This window comes from Papio anubis, chromosome 12, assembly GCF_008728515.1.
Source record: "Papio anubis isolate 15944 chromosome 12, Panubis1.0, whole genome shotgun sequence".
Taxonomy (NCBI): domain Eukaryota; kingdom Metazoa; phylum Chordata; class Mammalia; order Primates; family Cercopithecidae; genus Papio; species Papio anubis.
In genome coordinates, this window is record NC_044987.1 from 84,345,686 (window position 1) to 84,365,313 (window position 19,628).

The window sequence follows — 19,628 nt, forward strand, 5'->3', positions numbered from 1 at the left end:
CTCTTGGTTTAAATTTAATTGCACTTTGGACAAATTAATGCATGTTTTCAGCTGCCTGGCCACAATGGTATATTTTATTTAAGTCTACAAAATGTAATTAAGCACATTTACATACTTTATTGTATTTGGCAATTTTAAATGGTCCCAGATCATTACTTTCACCTTGAAAAATCATTGAGGCCTTATCATTCCACTTTATAATTAAGCACAGTGATTTACAGCCTTCATTCAGTTGTCATAAGAACTGTATTCCCATCTTACGACTGCAGATGCCTCCCCCTACTTGGTTCTTGCCTATTTTCTGAGCCTTATTCATAGGCTTTTCCTTTATTCTGTACAAAGTTCTTCCAATAAATTTATTTACTCATGATTTTGTCATTATTGGGTATGATTATATTCCAGTTAATACATAGTAAGATTATGAAAGTATGCTGGATTTATTATCTTTTAGGTTTTACAGTAAAAGGTTTTTGTTTTTGGATTTGAGCTAATGTGTAAGCTGTGCTGCAGATATGATATTTTAAGTTTCCAGTCAAAAATCAAAATGAGATTAAGAGGATATAACTATATTAAATATTTTGTCATTCTCTGACTTAAATTTGGGTTTTATCGCACATGCAGTGGGAAATATTACACGACATTTTTAGGCAGATCTGACACATACGCATGCTGAATTCCCTAGAAGTTGTAGGAATATTTGTTTTTAAACTACTCAACACCTGAACACCATTTGACATTGTTAGGCTTTGCCCCCCCCCCCCCCCCCCCCACAAATCTCATCTTGAATTGTAATCCCCATAATCCCCATGTGTCAAGGGAGAGACCAGGTGGAGGTAATTGAATCAATTGAATCATGGGGGATGGTTTCCCCCATGTTGTTCTCGTTATGGTAAGTTCTCACGAGATCTGATGGTTTTGTAAGGGGCTCTTCCCACTTCACTCAGCACTGCTCCTTCCTGGCACCTTGTTAAGAAGGTGCCTTGCTTCCCCGTCATCTTACATCTGATTGTAAGTTTCCTGAGGCCTCCCCAGCCATGCTGAACTGTAAGTCAGTTAAAACTCTTTCCTTTAAAAATTACCCAGTCTCAGACAGTTCTTTATAGCATCATGAAAACAGATTAATACACCATCCATTTGAGAGGTACTCCCTAAATAGGTGGCATGCAGGGTCTACCTTCCACTTACAGAAGCTAAAAGGGGATGGATATTTTCTCACTCACACCCTGGTAAAATATGGCATTAGCCTAAAATATAAGTTTAGTTACTTGAATGTTCTTCTTTGCTGTTCTTAACCATAAGAAAGTGACAAAACTATGTGATTATGTATAACATGTGGGTGGGGGGCAAAAATATTTAAGCATGATATCAATCACATACTGGAGGCATATAACTAAAGAAACTAGGCTATACTAGCACTAAGACAAAGCTTTATCAGGGTAAGGAGGTGAGGCAAACATCATTACCAGATTCCAAATTTTTCTCTCCATATTCAGGTCTTCTTTTTCTAAAATCTGTTCTCAGATAAACTATGTGATCTGTTTCAATGCCTAAGTAATGTCAAATGATAATTGTTTCAGAAATAAGAATGATCACATATTGTAAGTGAAAAGGTTAAATTGGTAAATTGTCTGAGGATCAGAATTCCCTTTGCAGTGTCTGGTGCCATCATGTTTATGAAGAACATACCATCTGAGAACAATCTCAGTATGGTCTTTGGGGAGAGTCTCCCCTGTGCCCCACAGTTGGCTCAGCTGAGGCCGCTTGTAATTAATTATCCCCAGATTCTGGATACATTTCAAAATACTGAAATGTTCTAATTTTTAAACTCTGGCAATGACATTTAGCTTTATGGAAACATTTCTTTACACTGTTGCCCAGAATTACCAACTGCCAGAATAAATTATGGACACACATTATAATCACTGCCCATTTATGGATGGCCACAAAGATATCTATGTTGTGGAGTGACAGTCTTTCCTATGCTCATCCAGGTGCATTGTAGAAGTATATCATAAATGTTTTAAGTAAAATGATGTTCATTTCTCTGCTTTAACACCTTAGCATTGGACAGAATAAACAAAAGGAAATTCAAGTGAAATTTTCTTTGCTATAATGAAGAAATAGTTGTTCTCCCCCACCCCCATGGAAATCAATATATTCGGATAGAGATTAGATTACATGATACACAAATTTCCCTCTAAGAAGTGTATAATACAATTGTGAATTAATACATGAGCAAATATATTATAAAAATTGTAACCAAGCATATACTCAGGGAGAAAAGATATGGAGTCTCAAATTCTGTTAATACAGAGGTGAGAACAAACTAATTATATGTAGTTATCAAAATAATTATTCTACTGTTTATCAAACTTAATTACAAGACAAAAAGAAGCACGTGACAGTAATGACATGATTAATGCAAATTCTAGCAGAACCTTTAAAAAATCTAGAATATAGATGTTTTCAGATATTCTGGCAGTATTCAGCTATGCAGATACAATCTCTTAAACAAGTGATATCACCGTTTAAAACTAGTTATTTGCTTGGGGTAACTGACTAGCAGTCATTGACTCTAATCAATCTTGTAGGTTTGATTTATGAATAAGAATTTTGCAGCTGTGAAAGCTGAAGTTAAGGAGGTGGGGAAGCATTAAAGAGGATCATCCAAAGCTGTCATACATGAATTCCTAATGTATTAGGAACTCTACTTACTGGCATCATAAAATGAATTGGTTCTTTGAGATAGTCACATAATCTGGATTTATTCATCTTTATCCTGAAATACATTATTTCATAGATGGTAAGATTCACATGTTTAATAATACATAATGAAAAATTGTGCAAATAGGAAAATATAGGTACATATTTATATGAATATGCTAACAGAAATTTCTAAAATCACATATAGAAAAATATAAAGCATTTTGGGGCCATTTACAGGAGTAGTGAAAATTCTTACAACTCTCAGTTATACCTAATGATGTCTCGATTAGTACCTATTATAAAAATAAAATTTATAATAGAATGTTTATACCATCCAGAAAAAGTTAAAATATATTAAGAATAGCCTATTTCTCTTTAATAAAGCATATATATAAAACTCTATTTGCTAATATTTCTATTCTCTAAAACATTCTGTTTATAGATAAGTCCTCTGCTATTTCTAGTCAAATGCTAATCTTTTGAATGAAGCTGAATTAGGTAGACAACTACTGGATGTATCCTGAGAAACAAGTAATGTGTATATTTCATTTATTTTATAAGTAAGAGCTACAGACTGAGGTCACAATCTTTTCAAGGGTTATTAAATTCATTATTTTAACTAACACTTTTGAACATCTACCTTATGTTGTTAATTGAGGACATTTCTGAGTATATAACAACATAAGAATGATCATTTTTAAACTTGAAAGAGATGACAGGTTGATGAGTAAAGGAGAAATATGAAATATCACAGAATTCCTTGACACTAAATGATGTTTTGCAAATACTGAACAGAATGATGTTTGTAAACTTTCTACTGGTTTTCAGGAGTCCCAAGACTATAGGAAAATGTACATCGCCTAACTTTGTCACATATGAATAATTGTTTTTCCTTTTTGTTTCCAAGAAGCACAATGTAGACCAAGAGGTAGAAAAAATATTTTTAAAGATACATATTTAAGATGTTCAGCTTTTGTCAAATGAAGCAATAGGTCACAATAATGTCACAGAGACAATGAATTTCCAGCTTAATCCTCAGCAATAACATAATACTCATTATCAGGCATATATTCATTTATTCATTCATGAATGTTATTCATTCACATTCATTAAATAATAACTACAAGTTGAATGATGTTTTCAGCACTGGACGCACAGAAAAGTCAGATTCATTTTTTTATTTAGATGAAGAAGAAGAAACAGAATATAAATAGCAAAAAAAAAAAATCAAAACAGAAAAAAACAAAAGTAGCAAAACTCAGTACTCAGAAATTCTGCAGAGTATTTATATACACATGCACACATACACACACACATTCACACCTTATAATACCACTTTTATTATGCTATTTTGCATAGAAAACTCTTTAGGAATATTACATTTTATTAAAATAACAATGGAGATCCTTGGAGAAGATTACACATAATACATCACCTAATAGCATGAAGGTTTTATCTGCTTATCTTGTCTCCAAGTTTTAAATATACACATTTAAGCTTTACACATTTAGACTCACAATATGGGTAACATTTTATTTTCCATATTTTCAGTTAATATTACAATACTTCTTTAAAGGCCTGGCATGTATTTTTTTCACTGCCATCCAATTTCATGCTGACATACAAACACATGAACAAACACACGCACACACACGGATTATTACTTTTTAAAATTTTGGCCATAGTTTTAGACATTTCCCTGCAAATTGTTTTCCTCTAAGAACAATCTCCTGCACATCCGTCCAGGAGACTAATTATAAATCTGCTTTACAATTAGTAGAGATTTTTGATAGCTATATAATTTTCATTGTACATTCTGTGTTTCAATTGTTTATTTTCGTATCTGTAGCCCACTCTAACTCAGAAGGTGAGCTCTTCAAAAGCAGATAACTCCTGTTTTATGTTTGTATTCTCAAGATTTAACACTGAGTCTAGCACAGAGAAGTCAATGAATATCTGTGAGTGAATAGAATATACACAAATAAATGAACCTTTTTAATGAATCTTTTAAAAAATCATTCCTTTTTGTGTGTGTGTATGTGTGACAAAGTTTCATTCTTGTGCCCAGGCTGGAGTGCAATGACATGGTATTGACTCACTACAACCTCTGCCTCCTAGGTTCAAGCAATTCTCCTGCCTCAGCCTCCTGAGTAGCTGGGATTACAGGTGCCTGCCACCATGCCTGGCTAATTTTTGTATTTTTAGTAGAGATGGGGTTTCACCATGGTAGTCAGCCTTGTATGGAATTCCTCACCTCAGGTGATTGACCCACTTTGGCCTCCCAAAGTGCTGGGATTACAGGCATAAGCCACTTCGCCCAGCCAAGTAATTTCAACTTTTATTATAGATTAAAGGGTATATGTGCAGATTTGTTATATGGGTATATTGTGTGATGCTGAAGTTGAGCATAGTACCCAGTATTTTTTTTTCAGCCCATGCCTCACTCTCTGCCTACCCTATCTAATAGTCCCTGGTCTCTATTGTCCTTATCTTTATGTCTATGCGTATTCAATGTTTAACTCCCCCTCATACATGAGAACATGTGACATTTGGTTTCCTGTTCCATTTAGCCACTGTGGAAAGCAGTTTGGAGCTTTCTGAAGAATGAATCTTTTCATTAAAAAAAATTATACTCTCTAGACTTTACATATGATAGAGGTTAACTGGGGGCAATTGAGAATGGGATGTCTATTAGAGTAAGTAGGAAGATTACAAAAAACTTTCAGAAGCAAACAGTCACTACAAACAGAATAGTTATTGGACACATAGAACATGAGGAGGAGAAAACACAAACCAGGATAATGGCTGGGTGAAGTCAAGTTCTTGGGACTTAGGAAAAAATAACCAATCTATCTTGGTTACAGCAAAGCGTTTATATAGATAAGACAGAAGACTGGTGAGAGATTCTCAAATTTTTAATCCGTTGAAAGTCAGTCTGTTTGTAATGTATAAAACTCCATGAGAGATTTTCAGTGGGGTGGCGTAAGATTCTCACCAGATTTTAGGAAGTTGAGGAAGATTATCCTGAAATAAATGTGTTAAGTAGGTTGAGTTACAGTGAACCTTAGAGTAGGCTAGAAAATTAGCTCTTCAAAGAACCCAGCAAGTGGGAGTCAAGCTAGAGGAAGAACAAGAGGATAAAAACTTTACGAATGATAATATATATTAAAAAAAAAAAAATGCAAGAAAAACAAACAGATTTTATTTTTTTTAAATGTATCCTTTTTTTTAACTTTTATTTTAGAATCAGGGGGTGCAGGTGTAGGTTTGTTTCCTGTATAGACTGCATGATTCTGAGGTTTGGAGCATGAATGATCCTATCACCCAGGTACTGAGCATAGTACCTAAGAGTTTTTAAACCCTTGCCTGCCTCCCTCGCTCCTCACTCTTGTAGTCCTCATTTTCCATTGTTGCCATCTTCTATCCATGAGTACCCAATATTTGGCTCCCATTTATAAGTGAGAACATGTGGTATTTGATTTTCTGTTCATGTGTTAATTTGTTTAGGATAACAATCTCCAGTTGCATCTATGTTGCTGCAAAGGACTAGCTTTCCTCCTTTTTATGGCTGGATAGTATTCCATGGTATATATGTACCACATTTTTTTGTTTATTCAATCCACCGTTGTTGGGCACCGAAGATGATGCCATGTCTTTGCTAATGTGCTGCAATGAACATGTGAGTGCATGTGCCTTTTGGTAGAAAGATTTGTTTTCTTTTGGATCTTTGGCCAGTAATGGGATTGCTGAGTCAAATAGTAGTCCTCTTTTAAGTTCTTTGAGAAATCTTCAAACTGCTTTCCACAGTGGCTTCACCAATTTACATTCCCACCAATATTGTATAGGTGTTCCCTTTTCTCCACACCCTCATCAGCATCTGTTGTTTTTGACTATTTAACTATAGCCACTCTGACTGGTGTGAAATGAGATCTCATTGTGATTTTGATTTGCATTTCTCTGAAGATTAGTGATGTTGAACATTTTCTCCATATGATTGTTGGTTGCTTGTATGACTTCTTTAGAAAATTATTTGCTTATGTTTTTGTCCATTTTTTAATGGGGTTATTTATTTTTTCTTGTTTAATTGTTTTTCTTATAGATTCTCAAACAGATTTTACATCTTTGTCCCCTTCCTTTTGCCTTGCCTTTAACATGGATTCCTCCCCTTTTTGAAAGAGAGTGACATAGTGAAATTTGCAGTTCAAAAAAAGAAAAATACATTGGCAATTGAAATTTGTGTAACACTCTATGATATGCATTTATATATAAATATGTTCAGTTTTAACAGATGCCTATTAACATATAGTTGAATGGATCTAGAAGATTCTGCTATTGAGAAAAAAAAAAAAAAACTGGAATGTATTTTCAAAATTGTACAACTCCTATTCATACTATTTTATACTTGACACATCTATGAGAAAATATCCATGAAGAGAAATGTAAGAGCTTACATAAATTGAAAGAGTCAAGCATATCTAAGACATCCAGTTTACTTATGAGTGACAATTATAAAAAAAAAATTCAAGTAAGTATGTCAGATCCTTGTATCTGCTTTCAGGTACTCTGGCCAAATAGCAGTAACATCATCTTTAAAAACTGAATTTAAGGCTGGATGTGGTGTCTCATGCCTACAATTCCAGCACTTCGGGAGGCCGAGGTGGGCGGATCACGAGGTCAGGAGATCAAGACCATCCTGACTAACACGGTGAAACCCCGTCTCTACTAAAAATACAAAAAATTAGCCAGGCATGGTGGCGGGAGCCTGTAGTCCCAGCTACTCGGGCAGGAGAATGGCGTGAACCCGGGAGGTGGAGCTTGCAGTGAACCGAGATCTTGCCACTGCACTCCAGCCTGGGCGACAGAGCTAGACTCCATCTCAAAAAAAAAATAGGAAAAAGAATTGAAAACCAGGATGGGTCAGAGGGATGCACATATACCCATGAAACGTGACAATTTCTTGTGTAAAAAGTAAGCTTTTTAAAACACATTTCCAGTCTCCTATGAAAACTACAAATTTTTATTTGCCGGCGTTTTTGGGGTGAAACCCAAAAACCCTTGTGAGGCACTTGGAAATGGACTGGAATTCTGAAAAGAGTAGGTGGAAAATGAAGGCAAAACAGTACAGTTTTCTATTAGATGGGACCAACGTTAAACTCTGAGTCAGGAGACATTTATCACATCATTTCCTGAGACAGAATAAAAACAAACCAAAGATTGTCTTTTCTACCTGTTCAAGAGATTGGTAGTTTTATTAACTTATTTTTCTCTGAAAATAACATACACATATTGGCAATTTTCTTTCACTTTCTCTAAACTAGATACAGTGATGTGGTAAGAAATTTATCAAATTTTCATACTTTGAAAGACTGAAAAGTTTAGAAATGTCTAAACTTACTCACTTGCATTTATAGATCCCTCATCAGGGATACCTTTTTTTTTTTTGATTCATTTACTCCAAATTATGTATCCATTATAATTTTATAATTGTTCACTCATCTTCAGATTTATTATATATCTTATAGCATGTGATTTAGTAATTATGTATGATTGAGTGTGATCTTTTGTTTCAAATGTAGGCTATTTGAATTGATATTATGCCACTTCCTACATTTGAAGTGGTACAATATCAATTCTAAATAGACTTCTAAATATACTAAATAGATGCTAGAAAAACAAGAAGGTGAAAGAAAAACAAATTGTGAGATTGTAAACAAAACCTGGCTCTATATATTGATTATATTAAATTTCATGTAAATACTTTGAGAGAAAGCTATTGCCAGACTGTATAAAAATATACAATCAAATTATACTTGACAATTATTAAAATGCACTTTAAATACAAAGACACAAGAAAGATGAAAGTAAAATATGAAAATATATGCTATGCAAACTCCAAGAGAAAAGACTTTAGCAAGTCTAATATCAGATAAATTAGCCATGACAAAACAAACTGCCAGAGAAAAAGAGAGGCATATTATAATGTTAAAAGGGGCAATCCTTTATTCTAAAAGACGTAACAATTCTTAAATTTGTAAGCACCTAAAAAAGCTTCAGATTTCATGAAGCAATAATTGACAGACTTAAACAAAGGAATAGACAAATCCACAATGACTTTTGGATATTTTAATATTCCTTTCAAGCTAATAGATAGAACAAAGAGAAAATTCCGTGAAGATGTAGAAATTGGAAATCTAATGACTTTCAAGTTCTTTATATGTCAATGCTGAAAATGAAAGTCTCTTTTGTAATATATACTTAATGTTATTTCTTTTTTTTTTTTTTTTTTGAGACGTAGTCTCACTCTGTCACCCAGGCTGGAGTGCAGTGGCCGGATCTCGGCTCACTGCAAGCTCTGCCTCCCGGGTTTATGCCATTCTCCTGCCTCAGCCCCCCCGAGTAGCTGGGACTACAGGCGCCCGCCACCTCGCCCAGCTAGTTTTTTTGTATTTTTTAGTAGAGACGGGGTTTCACCATGTTAGCCAGGATGGTCTCGATCTCCTGACCTCGTGATCCGCCCGCCTGGGCCTCCCAAAGTGCTGGGATTACAGGCTTAAGCCACCGCGCCCGGCCACTTAATGTTATTTCTAAATGAACTTCACCATCTTTGCCAATGATAGCTATTTCTATTGACTGATTTCCTCCTCCTCTGCCTTAAGGCTCTCATTTTCCTGATTCTTATGTTTAATGATTTTGACTGAATGCTGAATTATAAATATTACATTATTCAGCACCTGGATTTTGTTATCTTCTAAGAGTATTACAGTTTATTCTAGTAGATAATAATTGTTTAGGTTAGTTATTTTGAGTTTTGTTTTTAAGCTTTATAAGTTTGGTCTAAATGAGCCTTTACAGGACTGTTCTGACCCTGCTTGTAAGACAGATCTTTCTAAGGTTTTTACTAAATATCTTAGTGGTTAAGTCTTTCCATTCTGACTTGTTGGAAATTGAATGTCTAGGTGAGCTCTAGTAATTTTTCACCTTGCAGTTCTTTTCTGGTGATTCTTTAGCTGGCCTTGCAGCATGTTTGCTTATGCATATGCAGATTTCCATTCATTTGAAGACATAAGGGAACACCCCTGAAAATCCTCTGTACTCTTTTTCTACATTGAATTCTTAAATTAAGTTTAGCCCAAAGTTGCCTTCTTACACATTTTAAGTTTGGCCTAAAGGTTTCTCTCTACATAGTGAAGTATAACCTAACTTATATGTTAAGCAGAACGTAACCTACACTTGTGCCAGCCACTGAGTTTTTGCCAATCAAGAGAAGCCGACTGTTAAAACCATGTTCAAACACAGCAAACACCAAGCTGTAACCAATGCATGGCTGTTTTTGTATCTCACTTTCATTTTCTGTATGTCATTTTGCTTTTTCTGTGCATAAATCTTTGATCACATAGCTTCATTGGAATGTCTCTGAACTTATTCTGGTTAAGGGGTTGCCTGATTTGCAAATCATTCTTTGCTCAAACCGTTAAATTTAATTTGTCTAAGGTTTTCCTTTTAACAGCTTCAAAGCCTCTGCTGTTTTGTAACATAAATTCTACCTGATCATCTTCCCCTAATCTTAAACTCTTCTCAACTAACCAAAACTTCTGCATTTTGCTCGGGTTTTTCTTCTGTATGGTACTTCATAAATTGCCTCCAGAGAAAAACAAACAAACAACAACAACAACAAAAAAACAGACAAACAAAGAAGAGCAACTGCAGGGATTTCTTGCCTACTTCTCCTCTCTTTAGTATGATAGTCTGGCAGTAGTGGTTGTCTACTGTCTTAAACATTTGTTTTATTATATTCTGTCTAGTTATCTTGTTCTTTATGGCAAAGAGGGCTTGTCTGAGGCCAGATGCTTCATATTGGCTAAAGGAGTTATTAATTGATTTTTGACAAAGGCTTTTATATATTTCAATGTACAAAGGAGCACTTCTTCAACAATTGGTGCACAAACAACTGGATGTTTGCAATACAAACTAAAAGTGAAACTTGACCCTTACCTCACTTCATTAAAAAAAAAAAAAAAGGTAACTTGAAGAGGATTACACAAAAGAGTATACCCCAAAACTATAAAACTTTAAGAAAACTATTTGAGAAAAAATTCTTCATGACTTTGAAGTAAACAAACATTTCTTAGGGCACAGAAAGCACTATTCCTAAAGACTTCTTGACCAAGCTTTAGAAAGACTCCTCTGAGTTTGCTTATAAAATGGGCCTTGTCCTCAGGTCTTGTCTTAGACTCTTCTAGTCCAATTGTAGCAGGGATCCTGCTAAGTCAGTTTTGGGAGACTCCCCTCGTCCTTGATATCTAAATCTGATCAAATGACTTTCAGCAAGGATTCTATTAGGCAGCTTTAGCAAGAATCCCTCTACCCATGATAGCTCCTATTAGTAATTGTCTATCCATTGACCTCCATAATTCTGCTCGTCGGCTAGAAATCCCCAGCTGTCTTTGCTGTATTTTTGCTATTTTTAGAGTTGAGCCCCATCTCTCTCCCTTATTTCAATAGCCTTGACATTTTTTCAAAAGTCCTGAATCAAATCTTTCTTATCATTTTACTAGTGAACATGAAAAATAGAACTTCAGTAGAATATAGTAATGTAATATTTTGGTCTCCCTTAATAAAATCAAGCATAGATTAATACTTGCAGCTTTATTTCTCAAATTCTAGTAATGAGATGAGTTATTTCATCCAAAGTGTTTTATTGTCAATCAAATTTAGGAAAACCATTTATATTAAAAACAATTTTATTATTATTAAAACATCTAATAATAGTAATTAAGTTCAGGAGTACACGTTCACGGGTACATGTGCAGGTTTTTAATAAAAGTAAACTGGTAAACTCATGTCATAGAGGTTTGTTGTACAGATTATTTTGGCACCCAGGTACTAACACTTGTACCTAATAGTTATTTTTTTTTTTTTATCCTCTCCCTCCTCCTACCCTCAACCCTCAGGTAGACACCAGTGTCTCTTGTTCCCCTCTTTGTGTCCATGAAGCACAATATTCTAATAAAAGACTGTGAGAAGTCCAGAGAAAATAAATCTTTTTAACATCATTCAACTCATATTATCATAGCATTAATCTTTTTGGGGGGAGTGGAGAGTAAATATTATTGAAGAAAGTTAAATGGTTCTATGGAATGTCTTTATCAAAACTCTAGCTTCACTAATGGTGTGGAATGTTTAGCACTGCTTGCTTCTCTGTAAACTTGACGACACATCCTGATCGTTGAAAAGCCTACTCCAAGTAATTAAGGAATAATCTATTCTGAGAAATCAGTGTAACAAGCAGAGATAACAGGTCAATGAAATAAATAGTATGCTAAAAATTAGTCTTGTGTTGTATATATTAGTTAACAGGTATGTTCCCTCCTCAGAAAAAAATATAAAATAATACCATTTTTGAAGGTTAAAAGTTAGTATTTGCTATAATTTATATCATTCAGATCAACATTCAAAATTTCCCCTGAGTGTTAGCAGCATTAATAAATGAACAAATAATAATAAAAATAAATGAATATAAACATAGATACATAAATGAACAGAAGAAAGAAAAAATAGCTTTAAGTGGAGATGCAAATTTTAAATAGTATATACTACAGACACCAACTTTTAAATGTGCTATTTATTAATTTATAGTTAATTCTAATAATGTTTCTCAGTTGTGAGTGGTTTTTGGTAGGACATAAATACTCCTATCCAATGTACATCCCCTAATGTGTCTCCATTTTAAAGAGTTTTATTTTGCTACAATCTGAGCAACACTGCAGAGCCAGAACATATCAGTATACATCCCTTTATTAGGGATACACATCTCTTCAAATATGAAATTAATGTATATCAGATTCGCTTTACAAAAAGAACCCTAATATTGTACCTTGTATGATCAGTGCAAATATTTGCAAAAAGACATTACTTGAATAGATCAGAATAACTTCCTCCCATTTGTGTAAAACATTTCATGGTATTGAAATTCTAACTGAGCTTTTTAGATTTCCAAATTTTAGCTAAACAGGAAAAAACCAAGTATTCTTTCAAACTGGAACAACTGTACCCCCTCGCTCCATGATAGGAAAATAAAATTAAAAACCCTGTTCAAAATTAGCTTGGAATTCTAAGTGGGGAACTCTTAAACTTGATGTATTTGTTCATTTGCTCTGCGTTAAATGCTCATTTTGCTCCTGGTGCTTATCCAGTTGGCCCTCCTTAGAGTCATCATGTATACTATGTACTTGTACCAAGACATTGTCTACTCCTAGAGAGTCAGTATGATGTCTGAATCCTGTGGGTTTTACAGTTATCTGCTCTCCTTTAGTCTGCCCAACTAAAGACAGTCCACGTTCTTCAGTTATTGGAGTAAAAGACAGAAAAGCCTGAGTGCAATAAACCAGATACAATTAAATAGCCATGAGGAGTTAGACTCAGATGGTTAAGAAGTGTCAGAGGAACAAGCATTTGTCTTTGAATTATGTCAATTATGAGATATTTAAAGGGTAACAGATCTGTATGTACTCGCCACAGAAAGAGTATACCTCTCAGGCCTGGAAGAATAAATGGCTTCTGAGAATCAAGGAGTTCAACATACTGATTTCATTTATTTGTTTTTATATAACCAGTAATGGGATTGCTGGATTACATAGTAACCCATTTTTAATTTTTTGATACACTTCCATACTGTTTTCCATAATGGCTGTACCAATTTACATTCCCAGCACCTGTACATAAGAGTTCCCCTTTCTCCGCATCCTCATTAGTACTTATTATTTTTTGTCTTTTTGATAATAAGCATCCTAACCTGAGTGCGGTAGTATTTCATTGCTTCATTGTACTTTCCTGATGATTAGTAATGTTTAACATTTTTAGTATATCTATTGGCAGTTATTTGTCTTCCTTTGAGAAATGTTTATTCAGATATATTGCTAATTTTTTTTTTTTTTTTTTTTTTTTTGAGATGGAGTCTCTCTCTGCCAACCAGGCTGGAGTGCAGTGGTGCGATCTCGGCTCACTGCAAACTCCGTCTCCTGGGTTCACACCATTCTCCTGCCTCAGCCTCCCAAGTAGCTGGGACTACAGGCACACGCTACCAAGCCTGGCTAACTTTTTTGTATTTTTAGTAGAGATGGGGTTTCACTGTGTTAGCCAGGATGGTCTCGATCTCCTGACCTTGTGATATCTCACCTCAGCCTCCCAAAGTGCTGGAATTACAGGCATGAGCCACAGCATCTGGCCTATTTTGCCAATTTTTGGTAAGTCATATTATTGGATTTTTGCTTTTGATTTGTGTTCTTGGTTTGTTCTAGATAGTAACCCTTTGTCAGCTGAGTAGTTTACAAATACTTTCTCCCATCCTTCAGGTTGTCTCTTCACTGTCTTGTTTTCTTCTGCTGTGCAGAAGTAGTAAATCCTTACCTATCAATAGTAACCTTGACTATAAATAAACTAAATAATATAATTAAAGTATATAAAGTGGTTAAATGGACTAAAAAAAGACTCAAATATATGCTGCTTATAAGAAACTTACTTCACCTATAAAGACATACACAGGCTAAAAGTGAATGAATGGAAAAAGATATTCCATGCAAATGGAAACCAAAGCAGATTAGAAGTAGCTATACTTACATCAGATAAAATAGACTTTCAGTAAAAAAAAAAGATATAAAAAATGACAAATAAGGCCATTATATAATGATAACAGAGTCATTACAGTAGGAGGATATAACAATTGCAATTATATATGCATCCTACACTAGAGCATCTTTATGTGTATATATAATAACAGATCTAAATGGAGATATTTATTGTGATGTAAGAATAGTAAGGTACTTTAATACCCCACTTTCATACCTAGACATATTATCCAAACAAAAAATCAACAAAGAAACATCAGAGTAAGGCCGGGTGCGGTGGCTGATACCTGTAATCCCAGCACTTCGGGAGGCCAAGGCAGGCAGATCACCTGAGGTCAGAGTTCAAGACCAGCCTGGTCAACATGGTGAAACCTCATCTCTACTTAAAATACAAAAAATTTGTATTTTAACAGGCATGGTGCCAGGCATGGTGATGCATATCTGTAATCCCAGCTACCTGAGAGGCTGAGGCAGGAGAATAACTTCAACCCTGGGAGGCAGAGGTTGCAGGGATCTGAGATCGTACCATTGCACTCCAGCCTGGACAATGGAGTGAGACTCCATCTCAAAAAAATAAATAAAAAGAAAGAAACATCAGAGTTAAGCTGTACTCTAGACCAAACTCTAGTTAAACTTCATGGACATTGACAGAGCATTTTACCCAACAGTTATAGCATACACATGGAATGTTCTCCAGGATAGACGGTAATTTAGGTCATGTGTGTGTGTGTGTGTATATATATATATATAATATTTTTTAAAAAATAAAATTACATCAATTCTCTTTTCTGCCCACAATAGAATAAAACTGGAAATTACCTTTTTAAATGAATGTGTTAATGCTAATATGCCAAATTTTAATTGAATAAAAAACAATCTTTTACATTACAGATTTGATTCAGTTTTACACCAATCCATTACATTTTACATTATGAAGGTCTAATTTTTGGACAGAACATAAAGCAGTAGTACTGACATAATTGAAGAAATCCTTAATATTTTGTCTCTACTGTGCAATAAAACTATGTTTTCTTCCTCAGAATAAAAGCTTGAAAAACAAACTCTTGTCAGGAAACAAGCTCTGTGGCATTCATGCAGAAGAGGTGAGTACATTTTTGCTCCTTCTAACTTTAACCAGATAAAAACAGTATTATTGCCAGATTTTTGTTCAACTCAGACATCTGGTAACTCTTTTTCCTCCTAATACAAATGCAAATTTTTAAATAGAAAAAATATATTTTAAACCTTTGAGTATCTTTGTGTTTTAACATTGCAATAACCAAAAGCGAAAAAAAAAATTAACAAAGGTAGGTAATGGTCACTTTTGTAGATTTTTTTTTTTCTGGATTTCTTCCTTATCTGGACTATCAGAATTTCCTTAATAGCAAATTACTGGAAGTCCATAAAATTTCCCTTTTTGTTTCCTCTCTTGTACCTTCTATGTGATGTCTATAAAGTTTTGCGGTGGCAATTGACTGTCAGAGTGAAGATTCTGGGGTTGACCATAAACCATACGAAATAAATACATTCATTGGTTCTATTTGCTGTGTAGGCCGTGTAGTAAAATCATCTCATATATTTCTCAGGGGGACATATGTCATTCTGCTTAATATAGATTTAACTAAAATAATCAATTTTCTGTATTTCTCATCTCCAAATCTATTCTTATATCTCTGTAATGTGAAAATGTAGCTCATATAAACCTTAGTAATAGCAATGAAATAGTAATGATACTGTCATGCTAAATAATTGTTGATGCCTCAAGGAGAGGAGACAAGATTCACTGTTTTAGTTGCATCCTCCAAGAAGCACACACAAAGATATATTAAATGTGTAAGAAATCTATTCAAGAAATAGCCTATGAATGATAAGAGACAGTCATGAGTGGCTTCATATCATGACAAATGTCTTATACCTATGAAGCAGAGGGAAGGAAGGAAGTTTAGATGCAATGAGAAAAGTTGCTTACACAAGTTAAAACAAGTTTACCCTTTGTCTCAGAGTTGTCTAGAAGTAAGGCAAAGAGCTTCTAAAACAGCTCTATTGTCTTTAAATTATGGAACAACCCTTGGTTCAAAAATATCTTTTTCTGCCACTATCCTCTTCCAGCAGGAGGGAAAGGGAAGATAACCCGGTGAAGCACGAGCATTGCTTTTCAGGAGTCCACCCAGGAAATAGTCTCTTCTATCTCATTGTACCCTATTTGCTAACACTAGGTCACATGCTGAGCTAAGTCGAAGAGATTCTGGAAAATGTCACTAGGTCAGTAGTCCTGTGTTCACCCCAAACTGAGATTTGTTAAAGAAAGTGAAAACTCTCCTTGAAAAACAAGAAAAAATCATTAACACAAATATGAACATTCATGTCTAACATGCAATATAACAATCAATTTTATAATATCTTTCCTATAATATATATGGCATTATTAGAAATGTTTAATACAGAAAAACTAAAAGATGATGTTACAGAAGATGAAAAACTAGCCTAAATGGTTTGTAGATCTAATCTAGTGTAATGTTTCCTTTCTTTGTATTTTTCTATTTGAACACAAATAGACTTGTACATTGTTTATATTTCTTAGGTTTTAGAAATAATATAAATGTGGTTTGTGCAGGTTGTATTACAAGAGGGTAACCAGGTGGAATGATGTTTTGAAAAAGAAATATCTAGATTGAAGTTATATTCTGAGATAATTTATATGTGTTCAGGATTCACATGACACTCATGTATATGAAAGAGAGGAAGCTCCTGTGAGAAATATCTGTGGTACACGGAAGTAAAAACGGGCTTACCTTTATTGTTCAGTCTGTCAATTCAAGAATAATTCATATTTTTTCTTCATCTCAATGCCTTGGAGAATATATTATCCCTGAATTGTAAGATACTTCACATATTAGTGTTGCCTAATATTGAAATGTATTGTAATAGGTTCATTGCAATTTATTTGCTATATGTCATTATGTATTTATAGAATAAATTTAGAGCTTAACATTCTTGGTAATGGGGCAGGCGTGTGTTTTTGTCTGTCACAATACAACTTCAAAACAATATGGTGGCAAATTTAATTATTTGATTCACCATCACTACCAAAAAAAAAAAAAAATACGAATATATTGTCTTGGTTAGGAGCTAACATGGAGATTCCCTGTTAGATCAGTGACCCTCAACTGTCAGTGTTCATAGAAGAATAAAATATCTAAATCCCGTTGACACCCAGAAGATTGCCATTGTTTTCATTTGCCAGAGGATAACATTAACAAGAGAAGCTACTATAAACACCATCTACCAAAATCATCATTCCTATTTCATCGAAGAAATGCCGTTTGAACATGAAATTATAGGAAGCAAAAATCTCAGTCTGAAAGATAATCCCCTAAATGGGATAAAAAAAACTGAGATAAAATATCCTATCATGGCTGCCTACTTTTTCATCTTCCTTGTCATTTTATTACAGACAACATTATCATTATTAGCAATTTTAATTTTGCTGTGAAATCTTATGAAAACTTTATGACTCACAGGCACCAACATCTGGAACTGTATTTAAAATCACTAATTGTTTGAAGATTCTCCTTTTGATAATTTTAACTTTTCAAAATGTTGCTAACAAGGTAAATAAAAGTCTAAGTTTTAGCTGGGTTTTGAATTAATATACATTATAAAAAAGAGATGTACCCACTCAGAATGCATTTATTCTTTGTGTAATCTTGCCTGAAATGCTCAGAATTTTTTTTTTTTTTTTTTTGAGATGGAGTCTTGCTCTGTCTCCGAGGCTGGAGTGCAGTGGCACCATCTAGGCTCACCGCAAGCTCCACCTCCCAGGTTCACCCCCTTCTCCTGCCTCAGCCTCCCGAGTAGCTGGGACTACAGGCGCCCACCACCACGCCCGGCTAATTTTTTTGTATTTTTAGTAGAGACGGGGTTTCACCTTGTTAGCCAGGATGGTCTCGATCTCCTCACCTTGTGAAATGCCCACCTTGGACTCCCAAAGTGCTGGGATTACAGGCATGAGCCACCGCATCCAGCAAGGATTTTGCTTTTTAACTGAAAATTATCAGAGTGCTGGAAACAAAGAGATGAGTAACTGAGGAAAACTCCTAAAACATTTTTTTTAATATATATATTATGATAGCAAAGCTCAAAAAATCTAGTCATTCAAGGCCATCAAATGCAGAAGGTTTTATTGCAGTTCCTGAATGAATCATTGAATAATTGATGTTTTGATAATAATTCCAACTTATGTGGAAAATTTTAAATGATATTCTGTACATTCAGAATATGCACTTTAATTATGTTTTAAAAATGAACACCTCAAATAGCTAAAAGGCAACCATTCAGACACTTGAAAGAGAGCATCAATTATGTGGAAGAATTGACATGTAATTTGCCAAATCACGTGCACCATGTGTGGTAGTAATCTCCCACTCTCCATTGATATTCACCAACTTTAGTATGAGGGGGGGAAAAAAAAAAAAGAAGAAAGTCTGTTTTCCTGAGAAACCTGGTTGCAAATGAGTCCTGGACAGCAGATTGGAACAGCAGGCAGAAAATGCCAATCAACTGTGCATTTGAAATTGTGAGAAATATCATAAATTATCCTTTACTCAAATCAGCAGCATGAAATAATGATGACCATGTAAAGCAGAATTATCTTGGAGGGCCTCCCCAGCCATGTGGCATTGTGAGTCAATTAAGCTCTTACCTTTGAAAATGGCACAGTCTCAGGTATTTCTTTATAGCAGTGTGAGATCAGACTAATACAGTAAATTGGCACCACAGGGAATGGGGTGCTGCTGTAAAGATACCTGAAAATGTGGAAGCGATTTTGGAACTGGGTAGCAGGCAGAGGTTGGAACACTTTGGATAGCTCAGAAAAAAACAGGAAGATGTGGGGTGGTTTGGAACTTCCTAGAGACTTGTCAAATGGTTTCAATCAAAATGCTGATAATGATATGGACAATGAAGTCCAGGATGAGGTGGTCTCAGATGGAGATGAGGAACTTGTTGGGAACTAGAGCAAAGGTGACTCTTGCTATGTTGTAGAAAAGAGACTGTCAGCATTTTGCCCCTGCCCTAGAGTTCTGTGGAACTTTGAACTTGAGAGAGATAATTTAGGGTATCTGGTGGAAGAAATTCCTAAGCAGCAAAGTGTTCAAGAGGAAGTGGAGCATGAAAGCTTGGAAAATTTGCAGACTGACAATGCAATTAAAAAAAAAAAAAAAAAAAAAATTCTGAAGAGAAATTCAAGCCAAAGGCAGAAATTTGCATAAATAATGAGGAGCCCAACGTTAATCACCA

General features: G+C 34.7%; 1 protein-coding gene across 2 annotated transcripts in view; it reads left to right on the forward strand.

The window, feature by feature from the left end:
* LUZP2 (leucine zipper protein 2) overlaps window positions 1-19,628 on the forward strand; it is a 601,108-nt gene that overhangs the window by 416,041 nt on the left and 165,439 nt on the right. For both annotated transcript variants that reach the window (XM_003910114.5, XM_017948549.3), the window contains exon 6: window positions 15,371-15,433. In XM_003910114.5, the coding sequence (XP_003910163.4) occupies window positions 15,371-15,433 (63 nt within the window). The remainder of the gene's footprint in view (window positions 1-15,370; window positions 15,434-19,628) is intronic.